Below are 25,165 nucleotides of genomic sequence, written 5' to 3'. Positions count from 1 at the left end.
TGTGTGTGTGTATATGTATGTATGTGTGTATGTGTGTGTGTGTGTGTATGTATTTACTTGTTTACTTTGAAGTGCTGTGTATGAAATTCGGGTCTTTATACAGGCTACACAGGTATTCTACAGAAGTATATTACTAGGCTTTATTTATTTGTGTATTTGTATGCCATGGCATACCTGGTAATCGTATAGTACTGGCTCAGCCGGCAACATGCTGACATTACAGCTATATATTACAGCTATATATTAATATACCAAACCCTGGCCCTGGGTTTTCTTATTAGAGCAACAGAGCAATGAATAGACCAGTAGGAATCGGGAAGGGTGTGCAAGACTCTGGGCTCTCTCTCTCCTTCAAGGCCCTCGAAGCTCACGGTGGCTCAGTTTCTGTCCAGACTGGGCTGGGTGCCTCATTCATTCAGGTGCCAATGGGATTCAGTGGCAGTTTGTTTAAAGTCCCAGTCCAGAAGGCAGACCAGAACTGTTTTCGACCCCAGCTTCTAGCCACTCTAGGTCCCTCCAGGACCCCAACCCTAAAGAGATTGGGAACCCTAGAATCTCATCTACACTTTCACCCCTTAGGAAACATTGAAATCCACTGGAAAAGCTGAATCCTTCGCTCACACTCATACGAAAACGTATCAAAAAGTCTTAGTGCTAAGATTTCCTGCCAGAAGACCCCTGGGTAGAATGGGGTTGGAGAGAGATCCAGTACTTCCCTGTGCTCAGTACATAAGTCAGTCTACTGCCACAGTTCCTTCATAGCCCAGGCCCTGCCCCCTTCTTCACCGATTGGCGGTTCGGGTTCTAGGGGCGGAGCATTCTCAGGGATTTAGCTAGGGTAGAGAAAGCCGCGGAAGCAGCGTCGCCGGAACCATGGGCACCCGATCGCTCACCTCTGGTGTCCGTGCTGGTGGCGGGAACACTGGGTGGCTGTGGATGAGCTCCTGCAACCTAGGTTTGCCAGTCCTGCCTATTTTCTTTCTTTTTTGGTTGTTACTGGCGGCGCCTGGCGCTCGAGCCGCGGGTTACAAGGTGAGCTGGGGCCCACGGGCGGAAATGTACTTGGGCAGAGTTGAACTAGAGATGTGGGTGGCACTGATCCTTAGGAGACTGCTGTTGATCTGACGGTGTGGACTAAGAGCATGCATTGGGTTTCTGAAAAGGTCTGGCATGAGCCTGAAAACAAGGCTGCACGTGATTGTATTTGCCTCCCTGTGACTCCAAGCGGCCTGCTTGGACTTTGCATTGCACTTTACCGTGGTTGGTCGGGTGAAGGATGCGCAGCCACTTGAAAGCAGGACTCTAAGCTTTGCACAGGTTGTGCTTCCATGGTTCCACTTGTTGGTGACTGCATCTCCCAAGACCCATTTGGGGTGGCTCTGCTGGAAAACCTGTCTTGCAAATCTGACTACATCACCTGGAAGCGCCCCTTCTTTACTTTCCAGAGTATGAGTATGGGATGTGAACTGGGCTTCATCCCGAGCTTCACCTTCCTTCAGGACTCTCAGCTTCCTGGCTCCTTTCTGTGCGAGTGACTCCTCCTCACCATGCGTCAGTGACCTAATCTGACAGGGCTAGCGTTGCCCCACATCTCAGGGTGGTTGCCAGCTGTCTGCAAATGCTTAGCTAACCCCAGCTAAAGTTATCATCCTAAAGTATGTGATCTGCTCTGTGGGGTTTGTGCAAAGCGGGAATTGCATCTATAGTGTATATGGGCACTATACTCTGTGTGTCCTTCCTGGGACAGATTATAGCTTTTTGACTTCTCTGGATCACTCCAAAGTTCAGGCCTGTGTTTGTACCATCTCCCTGCCTGCTTTATGATAGTGGAAGTCAAACTTATGGTCTTGAACACGCGAGGCAATGGTTCTACCACAGAGCCCCCAACCTGCCTGCCTCTAAAACTCTAAGATACTGACAGGGAATGTGTATGTTTTTTGGGGGGGTCTCTGTGCAGACATGTCCCGCAACGAAGCCAGGCATGCTCAATGTGCACCTGCTGCCCCATACGCATGATGATGTGGGCTGGCTGAAGACGGTGGATCAGTACTATTATGGCAGTGAGTAGAGTCGGGGGCCCTGTAATTGTTCACGGACTTGGATGTTGGGGTGGGAGCATTGTATTCTGGACTCTGTACCAATGCGTATCTTCTAGTAGAGCCTGACTTCCTGACCTTCATGCCCACAGTCCTGAGTGATGTTCAGCATGCGTCTGTTCAGTACATCCTAGACTCAGTGATCTCCTCTCTGCTGGAGGATCCCACCCGTCGCTTCATCTATGTGGAAATGGCTTTCTTTTCCCGTTGGTGGAAACAGCAGACCAGGGCAACCCGGGAAGCTGTACGGAGCCTGGTGCGCCAGGGTGAGCCTGCCCCACGAAGTGAAAAGAGGAAGCCCAGCCTAGCTTGTACTTCTGCAAACTTGATCGCTCAGATTACTTGTTTATTTATTTACTTATTGTTATTTATTGGACCAGTGTCTTATTATATAGCCCTTCCTAGCCTGGAATTTGTTATTAGATTAGGCTTGTCTTGAACTTGTGGAACTCCTCCTTCCTCCCTGTTTCCCTAGAGCCAGTACGAAAGGCTTGGACAACCAGGCATCTCTGAGATCTTTATCATATCATAGTGTACAGACACTGTACCCATAGTTCTACCTGCTTAGAAGCTGTCTTCATGTAGAGAACCCTGTCTTACAAGGTCCCACCTCCAGTGGCTCCACAGGAGAGTCAGCCATGCAGATCTAAGCACACTGGTTTGGAAACTCCCCTCCTCTTCAGGCTTTGGTGTATAGTATGGTCTGTTTTCCTAGCCTTGCCCATCATGGCCCCACTTCTAACAGCTGCCCTTCTCCCCACTGCCTTATTTGAACAGGGCGCCTGGAGTTTGTCAATGGTGGCTGGGTGATGAACGATGAGGCAGCCACCCACTATGGTGCTATTGTGGATCAGATGACACTTGGGCTGCGCTTCCTGCAAGACACATTTGGTAGTGATGGACTTCCCCGTGTGGCTTGGCATATTGACCCTTTTGGCCACTCTCGAGAGCAGGCCTCCCTGTTTGCCCAGGTGCCAGCCACCCTATTCTCTTTTGGACCTGCCCTTTACCTACTCTGACTCTGCTTTTAGCTGCTCAAATCCTGCCTGCCCTTCTCTAGTAGTCCTTGGGACTAGACAGTGGCTTGCTAAGACACCACCTCTTGGGTGAACTTGACTCTGGTGAGTTGAGTTGAAGCCCTGACTGGCGTATGTCCTCGGGTACCACAGGTTTAAACTGCATTGTTGATCTTTTCCCTTGACCAGGCCTTATGTGAATTTGGACTCCACTAGCCTGCTAGGGCTTACACAGCTCTCTAAACCAGTGACTGTTGGAGATATCTTCCTTTAAAAACAGCTTCATGTCTGTGCTGACCCAACCCACCTCAGACTGTAGACGGAACAAGGGAGGTGGAAGTGGGTTGTGACTTAACAGCCGCTGCTTCTTTGCTAATCCTTCTCAACCCTGGAAATAAACACTGAGACCCTGCGGGACCCATGCCTGTGATGCCAGCACTTGGGAGGCCAGTGCAGGAGGACTGTGAGCTAGAGGCCAGATGGTCTATACAATAAGACCCTGTCTCAAAAAAAAAAAAAAATCTAGGGCTGGAGAGATGGCTAGGTGGTTGAGAGCACTGACTGGTCTTCCAGAGGTCCTGAGTTCAATTCCCAGTGACCATATAGTGGCTCACAACCATCTGTAATGGGATCCGATGCCCTCTTGTATGTCTGAAGACAGCTGTAGTGTACTCACATACATAAACAATTAAAAAAAAGAAAACAAATCTAGCTTTAAAAAATTATTATTTAATATATATGGGTATTTTGCCTGCATGTATGTCTGTGTACCATGTGTGTGCAGTGCCCACACGGGAAGATTGTAGGACCTCCTGGAACTGAAGTAATGGATGTTTGCAAGTCACCATATGGATGCTGGGTATTGAACCCTGGTCCTCTGGAAGGGCAGATAATGATCTTAACCACTGAGCTGTCTTTCCAGCCCTGAAAAACATAGTTTTGGTTGTGCATACTTTCTCTGTGTGGTCTTTCCCAACTGGGCAAGAAGGCCCTACATTCCTTTACTCCATCCTCTCTCACTATCAGATGGGTTTTGATGGCTTCTTCCTTGGGCGCATTGACTATCAAGATAAATTTAATCGGAAGAAAAGGCTGAGGATGGAGGAGCTGTGGAGAGCTAGTGCCAGCTTGAAGCCTCCTGCTGCTGACCTCTTTACTGGTAAGTGGGTGGGAGAGCAAATCACACAAGACCTCAGGCCTAGGCGAGCCCTGCTGACATGCTCTGATTATCTGAGGAGGTTGGGTGATTTTTGAGCAGGGCTCTGTGTGTTCCTTTGTACCAGCTCTTTTGAATTTGGAAGTCTATCCTGGGTGGGATGTGACAGGTTCTGACCCCAGGACAGGTCTGGGGTGCTGAGTCTGGTTTTGTCTATAGGTGTGCTCCCCAATAATTACAACCCTCCGGAGAAACTGTGCTGGGATGTGCTATGTTCAGACCCTCCCGTGGTGGATGATCGCCACAGCCCCGAGTTCAATGCAGATAAGTTGGTCGATTACTTCCTGAAGCTCGCCACTTCCCAGGTAACAGATATCCAGATGCTAGTCCAGAATGTGCAGGCACAGGCACCTGACCTTTCTCAAAGCCCAGGGGAATGCCTCCAAGGGACATGAGGGGCTGGAGAGACAGCTCGGTACTTGAGGACTTGCTGCTCAAGTGTGAGGGTCAGAGTTCAGAGCCCAGCACCCACATCATAAGTTAGTCATTCTAACCACGTGCTCCTGAATGGGAGTCACCCGGAGCTCTAGCTCCAAGGGACGGAGAGACAGGAGGGCCACTGGGTCAGGATTGCAGCCTAGGAAGAAAATGCAAGTCCCAGATTCAAGGAGAGATTCTGCCCAAAGGAGTAGGCAGAGAAGGTTGGGAGGGCACCTGGAACTCTCTTCTGATTTGTGCATGTGTATAGACAAGTGCATCCCTCACAAATGTGTAAATACACACACGCACGCACACACACGCACACACACACACACACACACACACAAATAAACCTTAAAAAAAAAAAGATAGCAGGGCCAGCTACAGTGGTGTACTTTAAGCCCAGTACCTGGGGGTGGGGGCTGAGGCAAAGGCAGTTAGATCTCTGTGAGCTTGAAGCCAGCCTAAGACTGCATAGTGAGAGCCTGTCTCAGATCAAAACCGATAAACAAACCAAGGAAGTGGGCCAGTGAGATGGCTCAGTGAATAAAGGTGCTTGCAGCCAGGCTTGGCAACCTTAGTTCAATCTCCAGAACCCACTTGCCGGAGCAAAAGCACTGACTCCTGTAAGTTGTTCTCCAACCTCCAAGCTGGTGCTATAGCATGCGTGCCATAACATGTGTCTCCTCCCCTCATAAATAAACATTTAAGAGGAGGAGGGGGAGGAGGAGGAGGAGGAAGAAGAGGAGGAAGAGGAGGGAGAGGAGGAGAAGGAAGAAGAGGAAAATGATTAGAGGGTGCCTCAGTGCCTTGTAGCCTCATCTGAGTAAAGGACCCTCAACAACTACTGGCTGTTTTGTTTTCAGACAAAATCTTAAGTAATCCAAGCTGGCTTTGAACTTGCTATGTAGATGAGGCTGGCTTTGAACTTCTACTCTTGCCTCTGTTTTCTGAGTGCTGAGAATAAGATACGCACCACCATGCCTGGGGCTCAAAGCCAGGCCTTGAGATGTGCACTCTACTGACTGGGCTGCATCTCCAGCTCATCACTGGTTGTTTTTATGTTCCCTTCTGCTCATGTGTACCACAGTCCCCATACATCCTTGTGTGTGCGTGTGTGCGTGTGTGCGTGTGTGCATGTGTGTGTGTGTGTGTGTATGTGTGTGTGTGTGGTGTTTGCTTGTATTGGGGATCTAACCTGAGGTCTTGAGCTTGCTAGGCTAGTACTCTCACTCTCAACTCCATCCCTAGGTCCCACATGTATGTTTGCACACTTAGGCACAGGGACAGCCCAGGACACCCTGGCCTGAAGATTGCCTTTTCTTCTACAGAAAAAGTATTACCGAACCAACCACACTGTGATGACCATGGGCTCAGACTTCCAGTATGAGAATGCCAACATGTGGTTCAAAAACATGGACAAGCTTATCCACTTGGTCAACAAGCAGGTTGGTGTGCCTCCTGTGTGTGTTCATCGCCCTTCTGACACGAAAATCAAGGCCTGAGATGGTTGAGTGACTAAGGGAAAGCAGTCAAGCGTAGTAATGCATGCAGCCTAGTGTTAGGGATCCTGAAGATTGCTTTGAGTTTGAGTTGGAGGCCAGCCTGGGACAAACGGGGACACACACACACACACCAAAAGTTAATTTTAGGGTTTTTTGTTTGTTTGTTTGTTTGTTTTGAGACAGGGTTTCTCTGTATAGCCCTGGCTGTCCTGGAACTCACTCTGTAGACCAGGCTGTCCTTGAACTCAGAGATCTTCCTGCTTCTGCCTTCTGAGTTCTGGCACTAAAGGTGTGTACTACCACATACCCAGCATAGCTTTAGTTTTCTAAAGTGGGTGTGGGTGCAGGAGAACATGAGCATGCTTGTCATGGAGGCCAGAGGAGGATGCTCAGTGTCTTGCTCTGTTGGTCTCTGTCTTATTCCCCTGAGGGTTGAGCCTGTAGCTGGGCTGGCAGTCAACAAACCTGCAGTGTACTGGCCTCAAACTCAATAGATAGCTGAAGGTAACCCTGAACTCCTCATCTTCCTGCCTTTACTTCCCGAGTGCTGGGAGCAAAGGTGTCCACCACCACAGTGAGCCTCATCCTTGTCTCTGCTTGTCTGTTCCTGGTTTCCTGTCCCCTTCCTCCCTTCTCGTCTACTTTTTCTTCTTCCCACACCTCCTGTTTCTGCTTCTCTAAGTTATTTATTTAGTTATTTTATGTGTACGGGTATCTGTATTTTATGTGTGCATATGTATCTGTGTACCATGTACATGTCTGGTACAGAGTCCTGGAAGTTATAGATAATTGTACAGCTAGCTGGAGTTACAGGTACTTGTAAGCTGTCACGTGGAATCTGGGTTCTCTGAAATAGCACCTGGTGGCCTTAACCACCGATCCATTTCTCCTCCTTTTTTTAAAAGACAGATTTTTACTGTGCATTCCTGGTTGGTCTTGAACTCACAGAGATCTGAGGGCTTGCACCTCCTGAGCACAGGAATTCAAGTCCTGCCACTGCTGCTGCACCTCCTCTTGCTCCTCCTCCTCCCCTTCCTCTTCTTTCTCAGTGTTTGGGATTCATATATGAGTTTCGTATGTGCATGGCAAGGGTACCACACTTCAGTTCCCTCAGACAGTTTTAGAGACCCCCGTGATTATCCTGGGCTTTCCAGATACTTTCTATTTTAAGACCAGCTGATTAGAAATTTCAATGCTCTTAAAATTAAAAAAAAAAATTCTATAGCCAGGTGTGGTGACACACACTTTTAATCCTAGCATTTGGGAAGCAGAGAAAAAGTGGATCTCTGTGAGTTCAAAGCCAGCCTGGTCTATAGAGAGTTCCAGGACAGCCAAGGCTACGTAGAGAGACCTTGTCTCCAAACTAAACCAAAACAAAACCAACAAAAAGAAACAAACCAAGCAACTATCAAACAAACCAAAGCCAAACTCAAATGTTTTATTTTATGTGTGTGGGTGTTTTGCCTGCATGTGTATCTGTGAACCACATGTGTGTGCCTCAGAGGCCAAAAGTGGGAGTCGGGTCCCCTGGAACTGAATCATGGACAGTTGTGAGCTTTTCTGTAGCTTCTGAAAATGGAACCCAGATCTTCTGTAAGAGTAGCAAGAACTCCTAGCTGCTGAGCCGTCTCCTGCCCACTCCAGTTCTCTTTGGCTGCATCACTAATATAGTTACAGATTCTGTGCGATCCGACCTATCAGACATGAAACAGTGAGGGCTCATCCTTTCAGGTGGGTGTGTCCTCTGGTGGCTTGCCTGTGGTTTTGTCTCTATTTCTCATCTGTACAGAAGCTGTGTGCCCTCTTCCATCTTAGCTGGACATCCCTGTCTATCAGTGTATTCTCAGTACCTGTGCAGCCTCCCGCACCCCCACCCCCAAGTCATTGTTCACCCCTCCTTGGTCTGCCTCACCAAAACAGCTCTCGGTGGCTCCATCGAGGGCCTCCCAGAAGGCATTTTTTCAGCCTTCCCCAGACCCCACCTCCTAGAAAGCCTTCTGTACCTTGACCATTTACTTCCTGTAAACACCATGTTCCAGGCCTGACACAGTGTCACCTTCTCTTACCACTGACTCTTCTTTTGCCAGTTTCATTTTCTAAACTCTAAAAATGGAGCCCCTGGCTTCCAATCCTGGTTTTGCTTACTTACTGCTTGGTGATATTGAGAGATGTTCTTTTGTTTTATTTTGTTTTGTTTTCTTTGTTTTTGGTTTTTCTTTTTCTTTTTTTTTTTTTTTTTTGGTTTTTCGAGACAGGGTTTCTCTGTGTAGCCCTGGCTGTCCTGGAACTCACTCTGTAGACCAGGCTAGCCTCGAACTCTCGAACTCAGAAATCCGCCTGCCTCTGCCTCCCAAGTGCTGGGATTAAAGGCGTGCGCCACCACCGCCCGGCTGTTTTTGGTTTTTCGAGACAGGGTTTCTCTGTGTAGCCCTGGCTGTCCTGGAACTCACTCTGTAGACCAGGCTGGCCTCAAACTCAGAAATCCACCTGCCTCTGCCTCCCAAGTGCTGGGGTTAAAGGTGTGCGCCACCACTGCCCGGCTTGAGAGATGTTCTTAAGGGCACAGTGTCTTAGTTTTTCTATCTAGGCCCACTTCACACAGCTAGCAATGCGAGTTCAGGTGAGTCCGTTTGTACAGCTCAAATCTGTGCCTGGTTTATATGCATTTTAGTGATGGTGATTATTTTGGTGTTTTGGTGTTGTTTTGTTTGGCCTTTTGAGTCTCATGTAACTCAGAGTGGTCTTGAACTAAACTACGGAGCAAGGATGACCTTGAGTTTCCAATGTTCAGTCCTCCTGCCTCCACCTGAGTGCTGGGATGGCAGGCAGGTATGTGCCACCAAACTTGGAATAGTATTGCTGGTGCTGTTTTTCTGCAGTGCTGGAGATCAAACCCAGGCCTTGAGTATTTGAGGCAAGCGCCCCTCCCCCACTGACCTACATCCTCAGTACTGTTAGTTTACAATTATTCTTTCTGGCTAAGGTCTCCTGTTCCTTCTTTGAGATACCACCTACAGTTAGGCATTCTAGCTCTTGTGAGACTGTGGCCATAGTATTGGTATGCGTTCCAGGGCATAGGGGGCTACATAGTGATCTGTAGGGACAATTCTGGAATTTTCCTTTCTTTAAAAACACAAATATTTTAAGAATGTGTTTTCAATTTAAACTTAGGTGTGGGGATACTTCAGACTGTCTGAAGTAGCTGACTGGGATTTGTGTTCTAGGCAGTGGTTTTGCTAGCCACAGATAGTTACTGTAATTGTGTGACATTTGGAATTCCAGGAACTTTTCAGAGAGTATATACATGCTAGGGTCCCTAGAGGCATTGGTGGTGGTTGTTGGTCATTTATGGGGGTTGGTTGTGGTTTGTTAGTAGTTGTGTTCAAAGAAGAAACAAAAGGAAAGAAATTAGATTCAGGGATCTCTCTATCTCTCCCCCTCCTTTCTCTCTTATCTAATGATAGGGTTAAATGGGGGTGGGGAATAAAGGGGGGGGAAGAACCCACAAAGTTACAAAGACTAGCTACAGTGATTTGTCTTAACAAACAAATTTAAAAAAAACCACCTAAAGACACTAACCCCAATGGCTTCTTAGGAAGCCTTTTCCACACAGAGGCAGAGCCTCCTCTCCCTCCTAGACTTTCCCACTATCACCTATGATGCTACTTCTGGGGCAGTTTTAACCTCTCTGACATTTCCTTCCCTCTGCCACTTGACTGTATCTCAGGAATTCAGAAGCTAGTTTCCCTAGGTTTAGGTTATATCTGTAATCCAAGCATGTTGAGGTGACGAGGGATTGCTCACTGAGGATGTCTGGTTGGAAGTATTCTGTGGGTCCCTGAATCTGGGTTCCACATCTATAAATTCAGCCAAATGTGGATTGAAAAAGTAGGGAAAGAAGCCAGACAACATAGAGGCAGAAGGAACGTAAGTTCATTTTCTGTCTGGCTACAGAACAAGTCCAGGGTAGCCTGGACAACTTAATATGACCAGATCTTCAAAGCCAAACTGAACTAAACAATTGAAACGAAATCTCCCAAAAGGAATCCATCTGGGAGTAGAGGCATATGTAAGTCTCTTCAGTTCAATTTCCAGAAAATAAGTAAGTAAGTAAATAAATAAGGAAAAATTACAATATTTCCCTCCGGCCTGGGGCATCATGGGAAGGAGATCAGTTTCCAGCTCCCACACTGGCTGAGGATGACCTTGTTTATTGAGTCTCTGGTGTGTTTACTGGGGACACACAAGAACAGAGCAAACACACTTGTTTCTTCGTTTCATCAGTTGAAAGGGAGCTTCTCTCACCATGAAGATGTAGTTCATTGGCAGAGCATGTGCTTGGCACATTTAAGGTTCCGAGTCCATCTTCAGTGCCACCAAAAAAGAAAAAAAATCCTACCTTTTGGTACTTTTGGTAGTCTTACAGTGCTAAAAAAAAATCATTTCTACTCTATAATGGCATACTTACTATTTCCTTAATTAATTGTTTTTTTTGAGACAGGATTTCCTGTAGCTCAGGCTAGCCTCTGCTTGCTATGCAGCTGGGGATGATCTTGAACTTCTGCTAGGCCTGTCCCCTGGAGGGGCAGGACTGCAGGAGTGCTGAGTGCTGAGGGCTGAGAGTCATGCTTAGTACCAGCAGAGCCCCACATACCAGTCTCTCCCTGTTTTAAATAATAAAGCTGCCCAGACCTGTAGTTCCAGCTACAAGGGAGGCTGAGGTAGGAAGGTCACTTGGACTCAAACATTCTAGGTCAGCAGGGGCAGCTGGGTAACACAGGGAGACTGCCTCAGTCAAAACATGTAAAAAAGAAAAGAAAAAGTTGTGTAAGATAATAGGATTACCCCGAACTCCTTTTAAGTGCAACAGTATTTGGTCTTGGCCAAGACATAGGCCCATGTTTGACCATGGTTTTGCACTCAAAAAGTGTCCTTAGGGGCTGGAAAGAGGCTAAGAGGACGAACTGCAGTTTCAGAGGACCCACATGGTGGCTCACAGCATTTGTAACTCCAGTCCTATGGGTTCTGACATCCTTTTCTGGTCTTTGTGGCACCAGGCACACAGGTGGTACAGGGACACACAAAATATCTATACACAATAAATACACAAATCTTAACAACAACAACAACCCACAACAACAACAACTGTAGAGGACTCGACCTATTGGATTCCGGTGGGCTCCGGGAAGGTATAGACTCCGAGGCTCACACACACCTTCTCCTAGCAGCAGGCAAACGGGAGCCAGGTCCACGTTCTCTACTCCACACCTACGTGTTACCTCTGGGAGCTGAACAAGGCCAATCTCACCTGGTATTTGGGACAGGGTACTTGGGAGTTCGGGGTGGGGTTGGTATGCTCCATGGTTTGTGACTGCTCTCAATGCCCCCGTGCAGGACAGTGAAGGAGGACGACTTCTTTCCTTATGCCGACGGCCCCCACATGTTCTGGACTGGCTATTTTTCTAGCAGGCCAGCCCTCAAGCGCTATGAGCGCCTCAGCTACAACTTCCTGCAGGTGAGTGAGCATGTGGGATCCCAGCAACCCAGCGGAGCTGCTGCCCAACATGTCTCTTTCTCCTTAGGTGTGCAACCAGCTGGAAGCACTGGTGGGTCCCAAAGCCAACGTGGGACCCTATGGCTCAGGAGACAGTGCACCCCTTAGTAAGTGTCATCTGTTGACCATGGACCGAATGGGGTGGGTGAGCATAGGATGGAAGTTAGAAGGATGGAAGTTAGAACCCTGTTGGCCTGCGCCAGGACCTTTGGTCTGTGCTTGCTTGGTGGTGGGGCTCAGTTCTGTGGCGGACAGCATCCAACTTATGTTCTGTTGGCAGAGGAGGCAATGGCAGTGCTCCAGCACCACGACGCTGTCAGTGGTACAGCAAGGCAGAATGTTGTAAACGACTACGCGAGGCAGCTGGCAGCAGGCTGGGGACCCTGTGAGGTTTGAGGGGCACGGCCTTGAACCAGGAAGGGGCGTGGTCCACAGTGATGGGCGGGCCTCAAAGCACTTGTAGGGGCGGGGAGAAGAAGGGGACCCTGAGGAGGGAGCCATTTTTTGCAGAGAAGGGTGGAGCTTACAGGAAACAGGCGGGGTATAGGTAGGAGAGGCGGAGCCTTGTTAGGGGCAGGACCAGGCTGCCTGGGTTGCAGACCTTGGTGCAGGTCTTTTGGTGATCCTCGCTAGGTTCTCGTGAGCAATGCCCTGGCGCAACTCAGCAATAACAAACAGAACTTCTCATTCTGTCGCGAGCTCAACATCAGCATCTGCCCAGTCAGCCAGATGTCAGAGCACGTGAGTCAGGGCTGGGAGGCAAGTGGGACAGGACCCCAGAAGGTGCAGTCTACAGTGAAAAGGATGGAGTGGTTGAGTAATTTATTTGGGGGAAGGGATTCTGGGTGCAGGGACGCTGGAACAGAGTAGTTCATCACAAGGGGCAAGGCATGTCCTGGAAGGCCAGGAGTGTGTGGGAAGATGCCCTCCTTGATGGGTGCCTTTGGAGACCTGCTGTGACTATGCGTTTTCTGCCTTAGTTCCTGGTAACTGTTTACAACCCCCTGGGGCGAAAGGTGGATCATATGGTTCGACTGCCGGTCAGTGAAGGCCTCTTCTTTGTGAAGGACCCTAATGATAAGAGCATTTCCAGTAACGTGAGTCTGCACAAAGACTCCTCCCTTCCCCAGTGCATTTCCCCCAGATCTTGGGGTTTCTTCTTCCTCTGTGTGTCTTCCTCCTCTGTTCCTTAATAACAGCCTCCTGAGGAATAGCTCCTTTCCACAAGAGACAACCCTTCTAAATGTCCCCCTCAGAATTAACCTCCCTCCTTTCTTCCCTCCCTCCCTTCCTTCCTCCCCCATTTTCCCCCTACTCCCTCCTCTTTCTTCCTTCAGATAGGTTTTCACTGTGTAGCCCAGGCTGGCCTCTAGTTTCTATCTTCCTGCCTTAACCCTTTCCTCTGAGTGTGAAGATTTCAGGTTTGGGTCACCTCACTGTTTCCGGCAAATTTTCTGTTTATGGATAGCTCCCTTTTCCCTGGAGGTCTCTTTTCCTGAACCTTTAACCTCATCTCTTTCCCTGCTTCCTCTTTTCTTCCAGACTCCACCTTCCTCCCCTTCTTTCTCTCTCCCTTCCTCTTTCTTCTTGCTTTCTTCCTATTCATCTTCCTTGAACTAGGTATGGAGTGTGCTAGGCAAATGCTCTTTTTCCCTCCCCATCCCCTCACCCCTAGTTTTCTTCTTCCATCTGTTCCTTGCCCTCTGAGGTTGATGCTTGTACACATGCCTTGTTTTCTCAGTGTCTTCCTGACTAGCATTCTCTTACTCAAGGTGGTGATGGTTCCCAGCGCTTACAGTAAGATGTACCAATGGGAGCTGCTGTTCCCGGCCTCGGTGCCCGCCCTGGGCTTCAGCACCTACTCTGTGAACCAAGTGAGTAGCCATAACCACCAGGCCCGCAACCAGCTGACCAGGCCCAGGAAACCCAAGTCCCGTGTCATAGTCATTGAAAACAAGGTGAGACTCTCCTTGGACCCCCTTCCTTGCCTCCGTGACAAATTTAAAGTGTTATAAAATGAATTGGATTCTGGGCCAGAGAGTGGGTTCTGGGTCCTTGGTTTATGTTCGTCTGTCCCGATTATGTGTTCTTTAGTGAGGAGGGTGACCTTTGAACCCTCAGTTTTCCTTCTGGAGCAGTTGTGTAAGTCTACTGTAACCATGAGATTGATAAGGTCAGAGCCCATGGCAGGAAGGTATTGAAGGGTCAGGGAAGGCTTCTTTGGTAAGGAGACAGTTAAAGGCTGGATTATACAGCAGTGATGGAGCACTTGCCTAGCATCCGTGAGGCCCTGAGTACAACCCCAGCACCTCAAAAAACAGAGAAATGAAGAGCTGGTGTCTTTTTTTTTTTTGGTTTTTCGAGACAGGGTTTCTCTGTGTAGCCCTGGCTGTCCTGAAACTCACTCTGTAGACCAGGCTGGCCTCGAACTCTTGAACTCAGAAATCCGCCTCCCTTGCCTCCCAAGTGCTGGAATTAAATGCGTGTGCCACCACCGCCCAGCTTTAATTAAGGTTTTTACTGCTGTGATGAAATTCTGTGACCAAATTGGGGAGGAAATGGTTTATTTTGCTTATACTTCCAGGTACCAGTACATTGCTAAGGGAAATCATGACAGGAATTCAAGCGTGGCAGGATCCTTGAGGCAGGAGCTGACGCAGAGATGATTAGCGAATCCGGAGCCAGTGGCCCGGGGTGGCTCCGCCCACAGTGGGCGGGGCCTGGTCTCATCAATCACTGGTTTAGAAAATGTGCTTCAGGCTCACCTAAAGCCCTTTTATCTTATTATTATTATTTTTTTAAAGGTTTATTTATTTCATGTATTCACGATTGCTCTCTTCAGACATACCAGAAGAGGGCATCAGATCCCATTACAGATGGTTATGAGCCACCATGTGGTTGCTGGGATTTGAACTCAGGACCTCTGGAAGAGCAGTCAGTGCTCTTAACCACTGAGCCATCTCTCCAGCCCCCCTTTTATCTTATAGAGGCATTTTCTCAACTGAGGTTTCCTCCTGTCAGAATGCTCTAGCTTTGAGTCAAGTTGACATAAAAACTACCCAGCACAGCTGGAGAGAGCTCAGCTGACTAAGAGCATGCCCTGCTCTTGCAAAGAACTTAAGCTTGGTTCCCAGTGCCTATGTCCGCAGCTCACAATCAACTGCCTGCAACTCCAGGTCTACAAGAGCACAGTGCCTGTGGCCTTGCAGGCATCTGCAGTCATGTACACATACCTACCTAAACACTCTCTCTCTCTCTCTCTCTCTCTCTCTCTCTCTCTCTCTCTCTCTCACACACACACACACACACACACACACACACACACACACACAAACATATACAATTAAAAGTTAATCTTAAAAAAAGAAAATCCTGATCAGGTGTAGTGGCACATGCTTTTAATCCCAGCACCTGAGAGGCAGAGGCCAGTAGATCTCTGTGAGTTCAAGGCCAGCTTGGTTTACATAGTGAGTTCTAGAACAGCCAGATCTACGTTAGTGAGACACTGTCTCAAACCAACAGAATACCCAAAACCCAGGTAAGTGAAATAAGGAACCAGGTTGTCCTGAGACTTGGCATGTTGCCTGTGTAGACTGCTCCTTTTCTCATAAAATAGACTAAAAATTGTATCAGATGGTGTGGATGGACCTTGTGTGGTATGGTTGTGTCTGTAATCCTGGAACTTAGAAAGAAGGCAGAGTTAGGATTGGTGGGACTTGCTGGCCTAGGGGTTGGTGAACTCCAGGTTTACTGAGAAACTCTATCTCAAAAACACAGAGTCTGCATAGCCTGGTCTACTAGTGAGTTCAGGCTAGCCAGAGCTACATAATATAAACCTGGCTCAAAAAATAGAAATAAAAGGGGCTAGAGAGATGGCTCATTGGCTAAGAACACTTGCTGCTCTCTTAGAGGACCCAGGTTTAGTTCCTAGCACTGACTTGGGAGCTCACAACTGTCTGTGACTCTTGTTCTAGGAGATCCAGCACCGTCACACAGATAAATATAAAATAATATAAATATAAAACAATAAATAAATAAATAAGTGTGGTAGTGATCTATTGACACCCAGCCATGTTTAGCCTCTGACTTCATGCAGGCACATGAATGAGCACACACAAACAGGTGCATATGCAGACATACCACCACTCAAAAGCTGTACGATGGTATTTTTGTAAAGATAAGTAATGTTCATGCAAGTCTTATTATGTGTTCATTATTACTATTCTTAGATTCTAAAGGAAATAAAAATATTGTTGAGTGGTGGAGTGGGGAGGACAGGGTCTCACAGAGCCCAGGCTGGCCTTGAACTTGGTACATAGCTTAAAGTAACATCGAATGCCCAATCTTCTTCTTGAGTGGTACTATAGGTATGTACCATGATGCCAGGTTTGTATGGTGTGTAGGCTCAATCCCAGGGCGTCACACATGCTAAGCAGGCACTCTGACAACTGGGCTACTTGTTGTTCCAACGTGAGATATTTCTGTGCTCCTCTGAAAGCCTTATGGGTTCTGGCATTTGGCTCATGGGTCAGATGATGTCTTGGTCAAGCTGTGGAGCAGATGAAGAGTCTGATCAATTCTGGATACCATCCTAGCCTCTACTGCTGTGGGGTAGACTTGGTAAGCATAGAAGTGAAGGTTTCTGCAAAGGGCTGTCCGTCTGAGAGGGCCTGGTGTGTGGAGAGTGGCCAGGGAGAGGCCGAAGCTGATGGAAGCAGCTGTTACAGCAGCGTCTCTGAGTCAGGAGTAATACCAGGAGAGATGAAGGAGGATGCTTCCGGGGAAGGCCGGAGGAGATGCTTGTTTATACCTGTGCTCCGTTTCTCCACACAGTACATACGGGCCACATTTGACTCTGGCACAGGGTTATTGATGAAGATTGAAAACATGGAACAAAACCTCTCGCTCCCTGTGAGCCAAGGCTTCTTTTGGTGAGGAAGGGCGGCTATGTCAGAGCAGGCTGCACAGAGCTGGGGGTGGGGTGCCTGAAGCTGAGGTCTCTCCTTGATGCTCATTTGCTATGGTTTGCAGGTACAATGCCAGTGCTGGTGATGAGGAGAGTTCTCAGGCCTCTGGTGCCTACATCTTCAGACCCAGTGTTCGCAAACCAATGGCTGTGAGCCACTGGGCTCAGATCAATTTGGTGAAGGTCTGTGGCCAGGAACCGTGAGTGGGTTCTGGGCGTTGGAGTGGGAATGTGGACTCTGGGAACGGGATGTGCCTCTTGGTAAGGTGTGGGTGGGAACTATTTCATCTTTGTTATTATTTTAAATATTACAGTGTGTGTGTGTGTGTGTGTGTTTGTGTGTGTGCGCATGTGGACACATGTGGAGGTTAGAGGACAGACAGTTTGTGGGGATCTACCACATGGGTCCCTAGGATAGAATGCAGGTTATCAGCCTTGGAACCAAGTACCTTTACCCACTGATCCATCTCTCTGGTCTCCACGACAGGGTTTTATGTAGCTCAGCCTGGCCTCACAACTCTTGCTCTTGCCTCAGCCTCTGTGGAGTGCCGGAGTTACAAGAGTGCATCCCCATGCCTGGCTTTACTTTTCTTTTACATATGGAAGTAAACCCCAGGCTCCCCTCCTGATGGATGAAAGTCACTTGTATAAAGGGCTCTCTCAACTTGTTCAAATCCATTCCTAGCTTTGGAAATTGGAGGTGAAGTGGGTGGCAAAGTATAATTGCTTAGAGTTCACCAAGGTCTAGGAAGTGAGTTTATATCTTGGGATGTAGTTTAGATCACTTGCATATGAATAAAGGCTTGAGTTCTATCTAGGTCCACAACAGCACAACAGCACTTGGGTACCTGAGGCAGGAGCATCTCAGGTTTGAAGCCAGCCTAGGCTATGTAGTAGGTCTCTCTCTCTCTCTCTCTCTCTCTGTCTCTGTCTCTCTCTCTCTCTGTCTCTGTCTCTCTCTGTCTCTCTCTCTCTCTGTCTCTCTCTCTCTCTCTGTCTCTCTCTCTCTCTGTCTCTGTCTCTGTCTCTCTCTCTCTCTCTCTCTCTCTCTCTCTCACACACTCACACACACACACACACACACACACACACACACACAAAGGCACCTGTACTTACTTACCTTGCCAAGGTCATCTGATATAGCCATGAAGAATTACATCAGGCTAGGTTGGAGGGCCACAAAGCAACTGAGGCTGTGACAATTTTATTGAGAGCAATTGGACTTTTTATACCTTTATCAGAGATAGAATTTAGTGGCGATTGCTAGGATCAGTGCAGTTGTAGCTGCCAAGATACGATGTTTGCGAGGTATACATGGTATCCAAGATTAATGTCTAAGACCAGCTGTCTTGTCAAGCTTCCATGCTTCCTTGACTACTGAGGGAACATCCAGAAAAACACAAAAGCCTGAATACTTCACTGCCTGAGGGAGTACATCAGTCTCTCAGGAACTGGAAGGCACATTATGCCCCAGGAACCACAGACTGTTACTTGAAAAATCTATATTACATGCCTCTCAAGGCAGCTAGGTTAGGCCAAACTCCATGGTTCCCTGTACACACTCACACATGTACACATGTGTGCATGTGCTTGCATACACACAGATACATCAACAAAAACATTTCTGTGTGGGGGGATATTTGATAATTAACACTTAGTTTTTCTTGAGTATCTCAAGTGGCCCTCTAATGATTTTCTGATGTTCCCTCCTAGGGTGGGAAAGGAGTGGATACAGGCCTCTGAGGCTCATATTTGATGTAATTCCCCTTTAGGCAAATGGATATACACTATTGGAATATGATTTAGCCTTTTGAAAAAGTGTTATCTGAATTAACCATGCTTTCAACAAGATAAGACTCTTCTTGCGCCGGGTGGTGGTGACGCACGCCTTTAATCCCTGTACTTGGGAGGCAGAGGCAGGTGGATTTCTGAGTTCGAGACCAGCCTGGTCTACAGAGTGAGTTCCAGGACAGCCAGGACTACACAGAGAAACCCTGTCTTGAAAGCAAGCAAGCAAGCAAGCAAGCAAACAAACAAACAAACAGAAAAACAAAAAAACAAACAAAAAAAGACTCTTTTCTTCTGGGCCATGCATGGTGTTGCATGCCTTTAGTCCTAGCACCAAGAGACAGAGGTACGTGTATCTGAGTGGGAGGTCAGCCAAAGATATATAGTGAGACCCCCCATCTCAAAACCAAAACAACAACAACAACAAAAACCCAGTATCATAATAACCAACCAACCAACCAACCAACCAACCAACCAACCAACCAGTCAAACAAAGTACATCCAGGAAAGGTGAAGGCCTCACAATTGCCAATATTTCTTCTATTCTGTTCTTGTCTCTAACTTCTTCAATGTCCATCTCCTCTCCTGGCCAGTATAGACACTCAGGCACCAACCATAGCTTCTGTATTTGAGCCAGTGAGAGGGAAACACTGTCCCACACCACCTTGATCATTCCCATGGGGCAGATTGTGGCCGTACAGTTCCTGATAGGCACAAAGAAGGCTAGACACTCGAAGCTAGAGTCCTAGTCTAAGGAGGGAAGATGGAGCAGTGGTGGATGTCAATGGATGGATACAGTCAAAGGCCATGTGGCCGGTGGGGCATGGTTCACACACCCGCAGTCCCAGCAGGGAGGTGGAGGCGGCACAATCGAGTTCAGGGCTAGTTTTCAGTTTTGATTTCCTTCAGAGTTTGAGGTTAGCCTGAGGTGCTTGAAACCCTATCTATAAATAAGATAAAATAAAATAATTATGTGGGCCAGCCAGCCTCTGGATTCCAGAAGCGAGGGTGGAGGTGTTGGGGTGGGAGAGAGGGAGGGAGGGAGGGGCTGGTGAGGTGGTTCAGTGGGTAAAGGTGCTTTTCCATCAAGGCTGCCCACCAGTGCTCAGTCTCTAGAATTCACAGGGGAGGGAGGAGAAGCAGTTCCGGAAAGTTTTCCTTTGATCTCTGCATGTCTCCTACACACAACACAACAACACAACACACGAAACCAAAATGAAAGCTGTGAGAACGTCCCTTGAGTCAGTCCGAGGTAGGTGTTGGCGGAATCACCTTCATGTAGCATTTTCAGCATGGCTGATACCAGCACCCACTGTGTGCCCACAGACAACCTTGGTGCAGGAGGTATACCAGAATTTTTCAGCCTGGTGTTCCCAAGTGATTCGCCTGTATGAAGGACAGCGCCATTTGGAGCTGGAGTGGACAGTGGGACCAATCCCAGTGAAGTAAGTATCGCGAGCCCCTGCAGTGGGGAGCCAGCACGGAGTGGTGTTTAGGAGGGACTCACACGGTTTCTCTTCCGTTGGGTACAGAGATGACTGGGGGAAGGAGGTCATCAGCCGCTTTGACACCCCAATGAAAACCAAGGGACAGTTCTTCACGGACAGCAACGGCCGGGAAATCCTGAAGCGGAGGTGGGAAGAGGGCATCGTGGTGGAATCTGTGGTGTGCTGGGGACCTGCTGTTGGTCTGAGGATGAAGGGGAGGCAGGACCCCAGATCTGATCACAGCCCACCTCTTCCCAGGGATGATTACCGACCCACCTGGACATTAAATCAGACTGAACCGGTGGCTGGAAATTACTATCCTGTCAACACTCGAATTTACATTACGGTACCTGTCCTGCCACTGCCTCAAACCAGGAAGCATCTCCCAGGTACCTGGGGCAGGATGGGCTCCCAGTCGGACCCTACATTCTCAGTCACTCTTACACCTAGGACGGGCACATGCAGCTGACGGTGCTGACCGACCGCTCCCAGGGGGGCAGCAGTCTGAAGGATGGCTCGTTGGAGCTCATGGTGAGAGGGGGCCCCCATCCAAGCTGAGTTTCCTCCATAGGGTCCACTCAGACCCAGCCAAGCTTGAAGGCCATTTGTTGGTACCCATTTTCTGTCTGTGCCTTGATCCCACCCTCTTTCTTGTCCCTGCCTTTCTTGTGTTGGGATTAAGGGCCTACATCAGTATGCCTGGTTTTGGATTACATTTCTAGGTTCCACTTTCCTTCCTCTTATCCAATCCCTATTCAGGCCTTGACTTGTCCTGTGATGATTCTCTTGTTTGGCACACAATCTTTCTTTGTCCTGGGCTCTTGTCACTTCTGCTGGAGTCTCCTGACAGCCCTCTGACCCTAGTGTTCATTGTGTACTCGGTCTTTAGTTTTTGTTGGAATCACTGCAAGCCTGTATCCAGTGGATACATATGTATCTTGTACATATACATACCTTGCTGGTTCCTCCCTCTTGGCCGTTGCTCGCTCCCAGGTGCACCGACGCCTCTTGGTAGATGATGAACGTGGGGTGATGGAACCCTTGCTGGAGACAAATACCGGCGACAAGGTTCGAGGGCGCCACCTCGTGCTTTTGAGTTCTGTTAGTGATGCGGCTGCAAGACACCGACTGCTGGCAGAGCAAGAAGTCCTGGCCCCTCAGTTGGTGCTGGCTCTGGGTGGTAGCAGTCCGTATAACTCCCAGGCAGCACCAAAAACGCAGGTGAGGGGCAGCAAGGTGGGCAGAAAGGGAGAGAACCCGAGTTAGAACCTTCTAAGCCCCTCTTCTCTAGAGTGAGTTCCTCCTCAGTCTAAGCCTTACCCATTCAGGAGTGTGCTCCACCCTGTTGTAAGAAACAGCTCCGGCCTCAGAGCCCCTTCCCATTCAGGATTAAGCTTTATTTCCTGCACATCAGTGCCTATTACCAGCCAGGCTCCTCGACTCGGCCCCTTTCTTTCCGTAGTTCTCTGCACTTCGCCAGGAGCTGCCGCCACAGGTGCATCTGCTCTCCCTGGCTCGCTGGGGTCCGAAGATGCTGCTGCTGCGCCTGGAGCACCAGTTCGCTGTGAAAGAAGATTCAAACCGTAACCTGAGCTCCCCTGTAACCGTGAACCTGCAGGTGAGGGAGGGGCTGTTGAGCTGAGAAACTGACAGGATATAGACAAGCCAGAACTGGGCTTGTCAGCTCAGCTGGGTCCATCCATTCCCTCCATGCAGGACATGTTCCAGACCTTCACTATCATCTACCTGCAGGAGACCACACTGGCAGCCAACCAGCCCCTGTCCAGGGCTTCCAGGCTCAAGTGGATGACAAATACTGGTAAAGATCTGCCAGGCATTTTGCCTGGGGCTGGCAGCAGAGGGTGGAACAGAGGTTTAGAGTGGGCAGTGAGTCCAGCAAGCCAGCGATGCACTTGCAGTTTGGGGCATGGGATTTTGTCTCCAGGATGAGTTCATCTCCATCAGTGTCTGGTTCTAGGATGGCATCTATGGTCTGTGGCCTTTGGAGATGTGAGAGCTAGGAGTTTGAGAGGGTTTGGGGATCTTAGGTGGTACTCAGGTGTAGGGAAGTGGTTTAGGTCTGGGTGTGAGAGCCCCAGCAGAGTTGCAAGGTGGGTGTGTATGGTTGTGTCAAGGCCTGAATTCTCTTCTGCCAATCACCAGATCCCATCTCCTACCCTGCTCCTTCTGTGCTGGACCCTACCTCAGTCACACTGCAGCCTATGGAGATCCGTACCTTTCTGGCCTCCGTTCAATGGCGAGACCATAGCTAGGCCTGCCAGGAGGAGGGGCGGGCCTCCCCTTCTCTTGCTGTAACCACTCACAAAAGTCATTAAACGGTTTCTACTCTCGCTTAGTGCACCCAGTGCGTTTTCTTTTCAGGAGGGGACACAGACTGAGATCCGCAAGCCCTAGCTTGGCCTTGACCCCGGCCCTGGCCCCTCCCCTCTGGAATCAGCACATGTTCTTTCCTGTCTCACTCATCCCTTCCCTCTCTTCCCACTTTCATCCTTTGTCCACACAGGCCTTCACAGGGCCGGCCAGCTCTCACATGACTGTCTAAAGAGCACTGAGGATAGCCCTATGCAGGACATGGCATCAGAAAACCAGTTGGACCCTGGATCCTTCCTAACCCAGCCTTTGAGTCAGATCTAGGCAAGGACTCTGGGAGATTCTGGAAGAGGTGTTGAAACAGAAGCAGGTCCCCCAGCCTTAGGCCCCTCACAGCCAGGGGAAGCCATCACCCCTCTTCCTGTGAGATTAACCCCTGGCTAACACCTCGGAGGCTGGGCATAGTGCTGTCTGGGAGTTTTGTGTGTTCTGATGTCTGCTTAGATATTGAGTTTGGAAAGATGGCTCTGACAAAGCACATAAACTGTGTGTTCTTCCAGAGGGTTTGAGATTAGCTTCCATCACTTGCTAATGTGACTGTAACACCAGCCTTCAAGGGATCCCATGCCAGTGGCCTTTATGGTCCATGGTCACCTTCACTCGAGTGCACACACCCACACATGAAATGAAAAAAAAAAAACACCTAAATGTTTTTTTCCCAATACATTCCAACCAGTTTCCTTTCCTCTATCCCTCCCCTCCTTGCCCCTACACCCTCCCCCCCCAGTTCTACTCCTCTTCTGTTCCCCTTCAGAAAAGGGAAAGCCTCCCAGGAATATATCCACCAAACACAGCATAACAAGATATGGTAAGCCTAGGCACAAACCCTCACATCAAGGCTAGGTGAGGCAACCCAGTAGGAGGAAAAGGGTCCCAAGAGCAGGTGAAAGAGTCAGAGACACCTCCACTTCCACAGGTAAGAGTCCCACTAAAACACCAAGCTAACAACCAAAACACATGCAGAGGACTAGTGTAGACCCATGCAGGGGGCTGGAGCTGCTGTGTAATCCAGCACTCGCTGTGTAGTCAGTGAGACCCTGCTTCTCTCTCAAGTAAGTAAGTAAGTAAGGACTTAGAAGTCTCTAAGTAACAGATCTAATCTATGTAGTGAGACTCTTGTCTCAACAAAACAAGACGTAGTCTTACTCTAGAGTCTAGAAGGGGAGCTGGCCAGGGTGGACTGGAAAGAGAAGCCAGAGTCGTGTGAGTACAATCTCAAAGGTCACTGTTAGATGCCATCAATTCCAAGGTTTCTTTGGAACTGAGATTATCTTAAGCCATCCAGACTAGCCCACGGAAGTCAGATGGCTCATTTTTCAGTACAGGTCCTGTACTGTGTCACACAATGACCACTTTTGTCCCTGGAGCTGGATGGCCATGTGCATGGCATCAGATCCGTCTAGAAGCCTGAGGCTAAATTCTAAGAAGCTGATAGCTTGGGCTCTTCAGATTACATGCTCTGATGGTTACTGCAGGCCCACACAGAGACATGTGGAACTTGGCTGGCTGTCTCACTGTGGGTTAGCCCTATTTTCATCTGCTGTGAGTCTAGTATATCTCCTGAGAATTTCTTTCTCTAGAAACAAAAGTCCCTGTCCTTAGTCCTGTATTGCAGGCAGATTACTTTGACTTAAGTTTTTTTTAAATAAATAAATAAAAATCTTTGAGGCTAGAGATATATAAAACAAAGGGTTCATTGATACCTAGCTCATGGCAAAAGGACCTCTCCTGGGATAACTCAAGCAACCAACATGAAGAGATAGTTAGGAAACTGTCCCCTGGACTTGAGGTGTGTATGTAGTGTGAATGAGAATGGCCCCCATATTTGAGTGCCTGGTACCTAGTTGGTAAACTGGGAAAGATTAGGATGAGAGGCATGTGTCACTGGAGCTGGGCTCTGACATTTTAAAAGTCCATACCAGACAGGCCCAGTGCCTCCCTCTTTGGCTGTGGACCGATGCTCTCAGCTGCCTTTTCACAGTACCATCATGATCATGAACTCACCCCTCTGAAACTATAAGCAAGCCCCCAATTAAATGTTTTCTTTTATAAGCTGCCTCGGTCATGGCATCTCTTTACAACAACAGAACAGTAACTAAGTGTATGATCAGCTTGACAAAACAGTGCCGTTGTTCTGACTCTTTGTACACACAATGGCATATTTTAATAGACCAGGAAAATGGGGCAGGCAGTGATAATGTGCAACTTGTTTCAAAATAGTTAATGCAAAAAAAAAAATCCAAGACTTATTTATAGACTCTTTCATTTCATAAAATGCTGGGGGGCCTGTCCCAAATGTTTGTCAACAAGGTTTTCCCAAGAGGAGATAGAGAGTCAGTGAGGAGAAGGAGGGAGTCAGGTTTGATGGTCAGGGGATCTTGCAGCTCTGATTGAAGCAATCTGGTTGCTTCTTTGTTTATACAGGATTCACAGAACAAAGACAGACTAATGATTATCCAAGAAGTACAGATTATCTGTGTCACTACATGTCCAGGGTTACAAGTTCATTCACAATCAGAAAATAGAAACAGAATAGATTTTTATTTTTATTGTCAGCCCTATAACTCCAATTTAGAGACTCTAAAGAATGTCTCCTCCAGGGTGGAGACATGGTTCAGGGGTTAAGAGGATCCAGGTTCAATTCACAACACCTACGTGTTGCCTGGAACTCTTGTTCCAGGGGATCCGACTCCCTCTCACATGCAGGCAAAACACCAATGTATATA

General features: G+C 48.3%; 1 protein-coding gene across 3 annotated transcripts; it reads left to right on the top strand.

Moving 5' to 3' along the window:
- The first annotated feature begins 358 nt into the window (after positions 1-358).
- Man2b1 (mannosidase alpha class 2B member 1) lies at positions 359-22,399 on the top strand. Of its 3 annotated transcripts, none has more exons than XM_028755478.1 (24): positions 359-1,032; positions 1,958-2,060; positions 2,159-2,362; positions 2,874-3,067; positions 4,139-4,271; positions 4,488-4,633; positions 6,080-6,196; positions 11,482-11,564; positions 11,648-11,768; positions 11,836-11,914; positions 12,088-12,197; positions 12,441-12,548; positions 12,788-12,904; positions 13,580-13,765; positions 16,641-16,738; positions 16,839-16,956; positions 19,888-20,006; positions 20,094-20,195; positions 20,307-20,394; positions 20,499-20,579; positions 21,042-21,269; positions 21,511-21,666; positions 21,765-21,867; positions 22,212-22,399. In XM_028755478.1, exons 1-24 carry the CDS (start codon positions 874-876, stop codon positions 22,319-22,321), a joined length of 3,063 nt encoding a protein of 1,020 aa, XP_028611311.1. In that variant the 5' UTR covers positions 359-873; the 3' UTR covers positions 22,322-22,399. The 3 variants fall into 3 exon arrangements, with proteins under 3 accessions (XP_028611311.1, XP_028611309.1, XP_028611312.1); XM_028755476.1 differs by having other exon boundaries at positions 2,156-2,362; XM_028755479.1 differs by having other exon boundaries at positions 360-1,032; positions 2,189-2,362.
- Positions 22,400-25,165: the final 2,766 nt, after the last annotated feature.

This window comes from Grammomys surdaster, unplaced genomic scaffold, assembly GCF_004785775.1.
Source record: "Grammomys surdaster isolate TR1022 unplaced genomic scaffold, NIH_TR_1.0 126063, whole genome shotgun sequence".
Lineage (NCBI taxonomy): Eukaryota > Metazoa > Chordata > Mammalia > Rodentia > Muridae > Grammomys > Grammomys surdaster.
The sequence above is the reverse complement of the archived record's forward strand: the minus strand, read 5'-3'. Positions and strand labels throughout refer to the sequence as shown.

Bases quoted from the DNA above. Each gene is read 5' to 3' on its own strand.
- Man2b1 (XM_028755476.1), top strand. From the start codon at position 874: ATGGGCACCCGATCGCTCACCTCTGGTGTCCGTGCTGGTGGCGGGAAC. The intron at 3,068-4,138 runs GTGCCAGCCACC...TCTCACTATCAG, and splicing joins AGGCCTCCCTGTTTGCCCAG to ATGGGTTTTGATGGCTTCTT. The intron at 20,395-20,498 runs GTACCTGTCCTG...TCTTACACCTAG, and splicing joins ACACTCGAATTTACATTACG to GACGGGCACATGCAGCTGAC.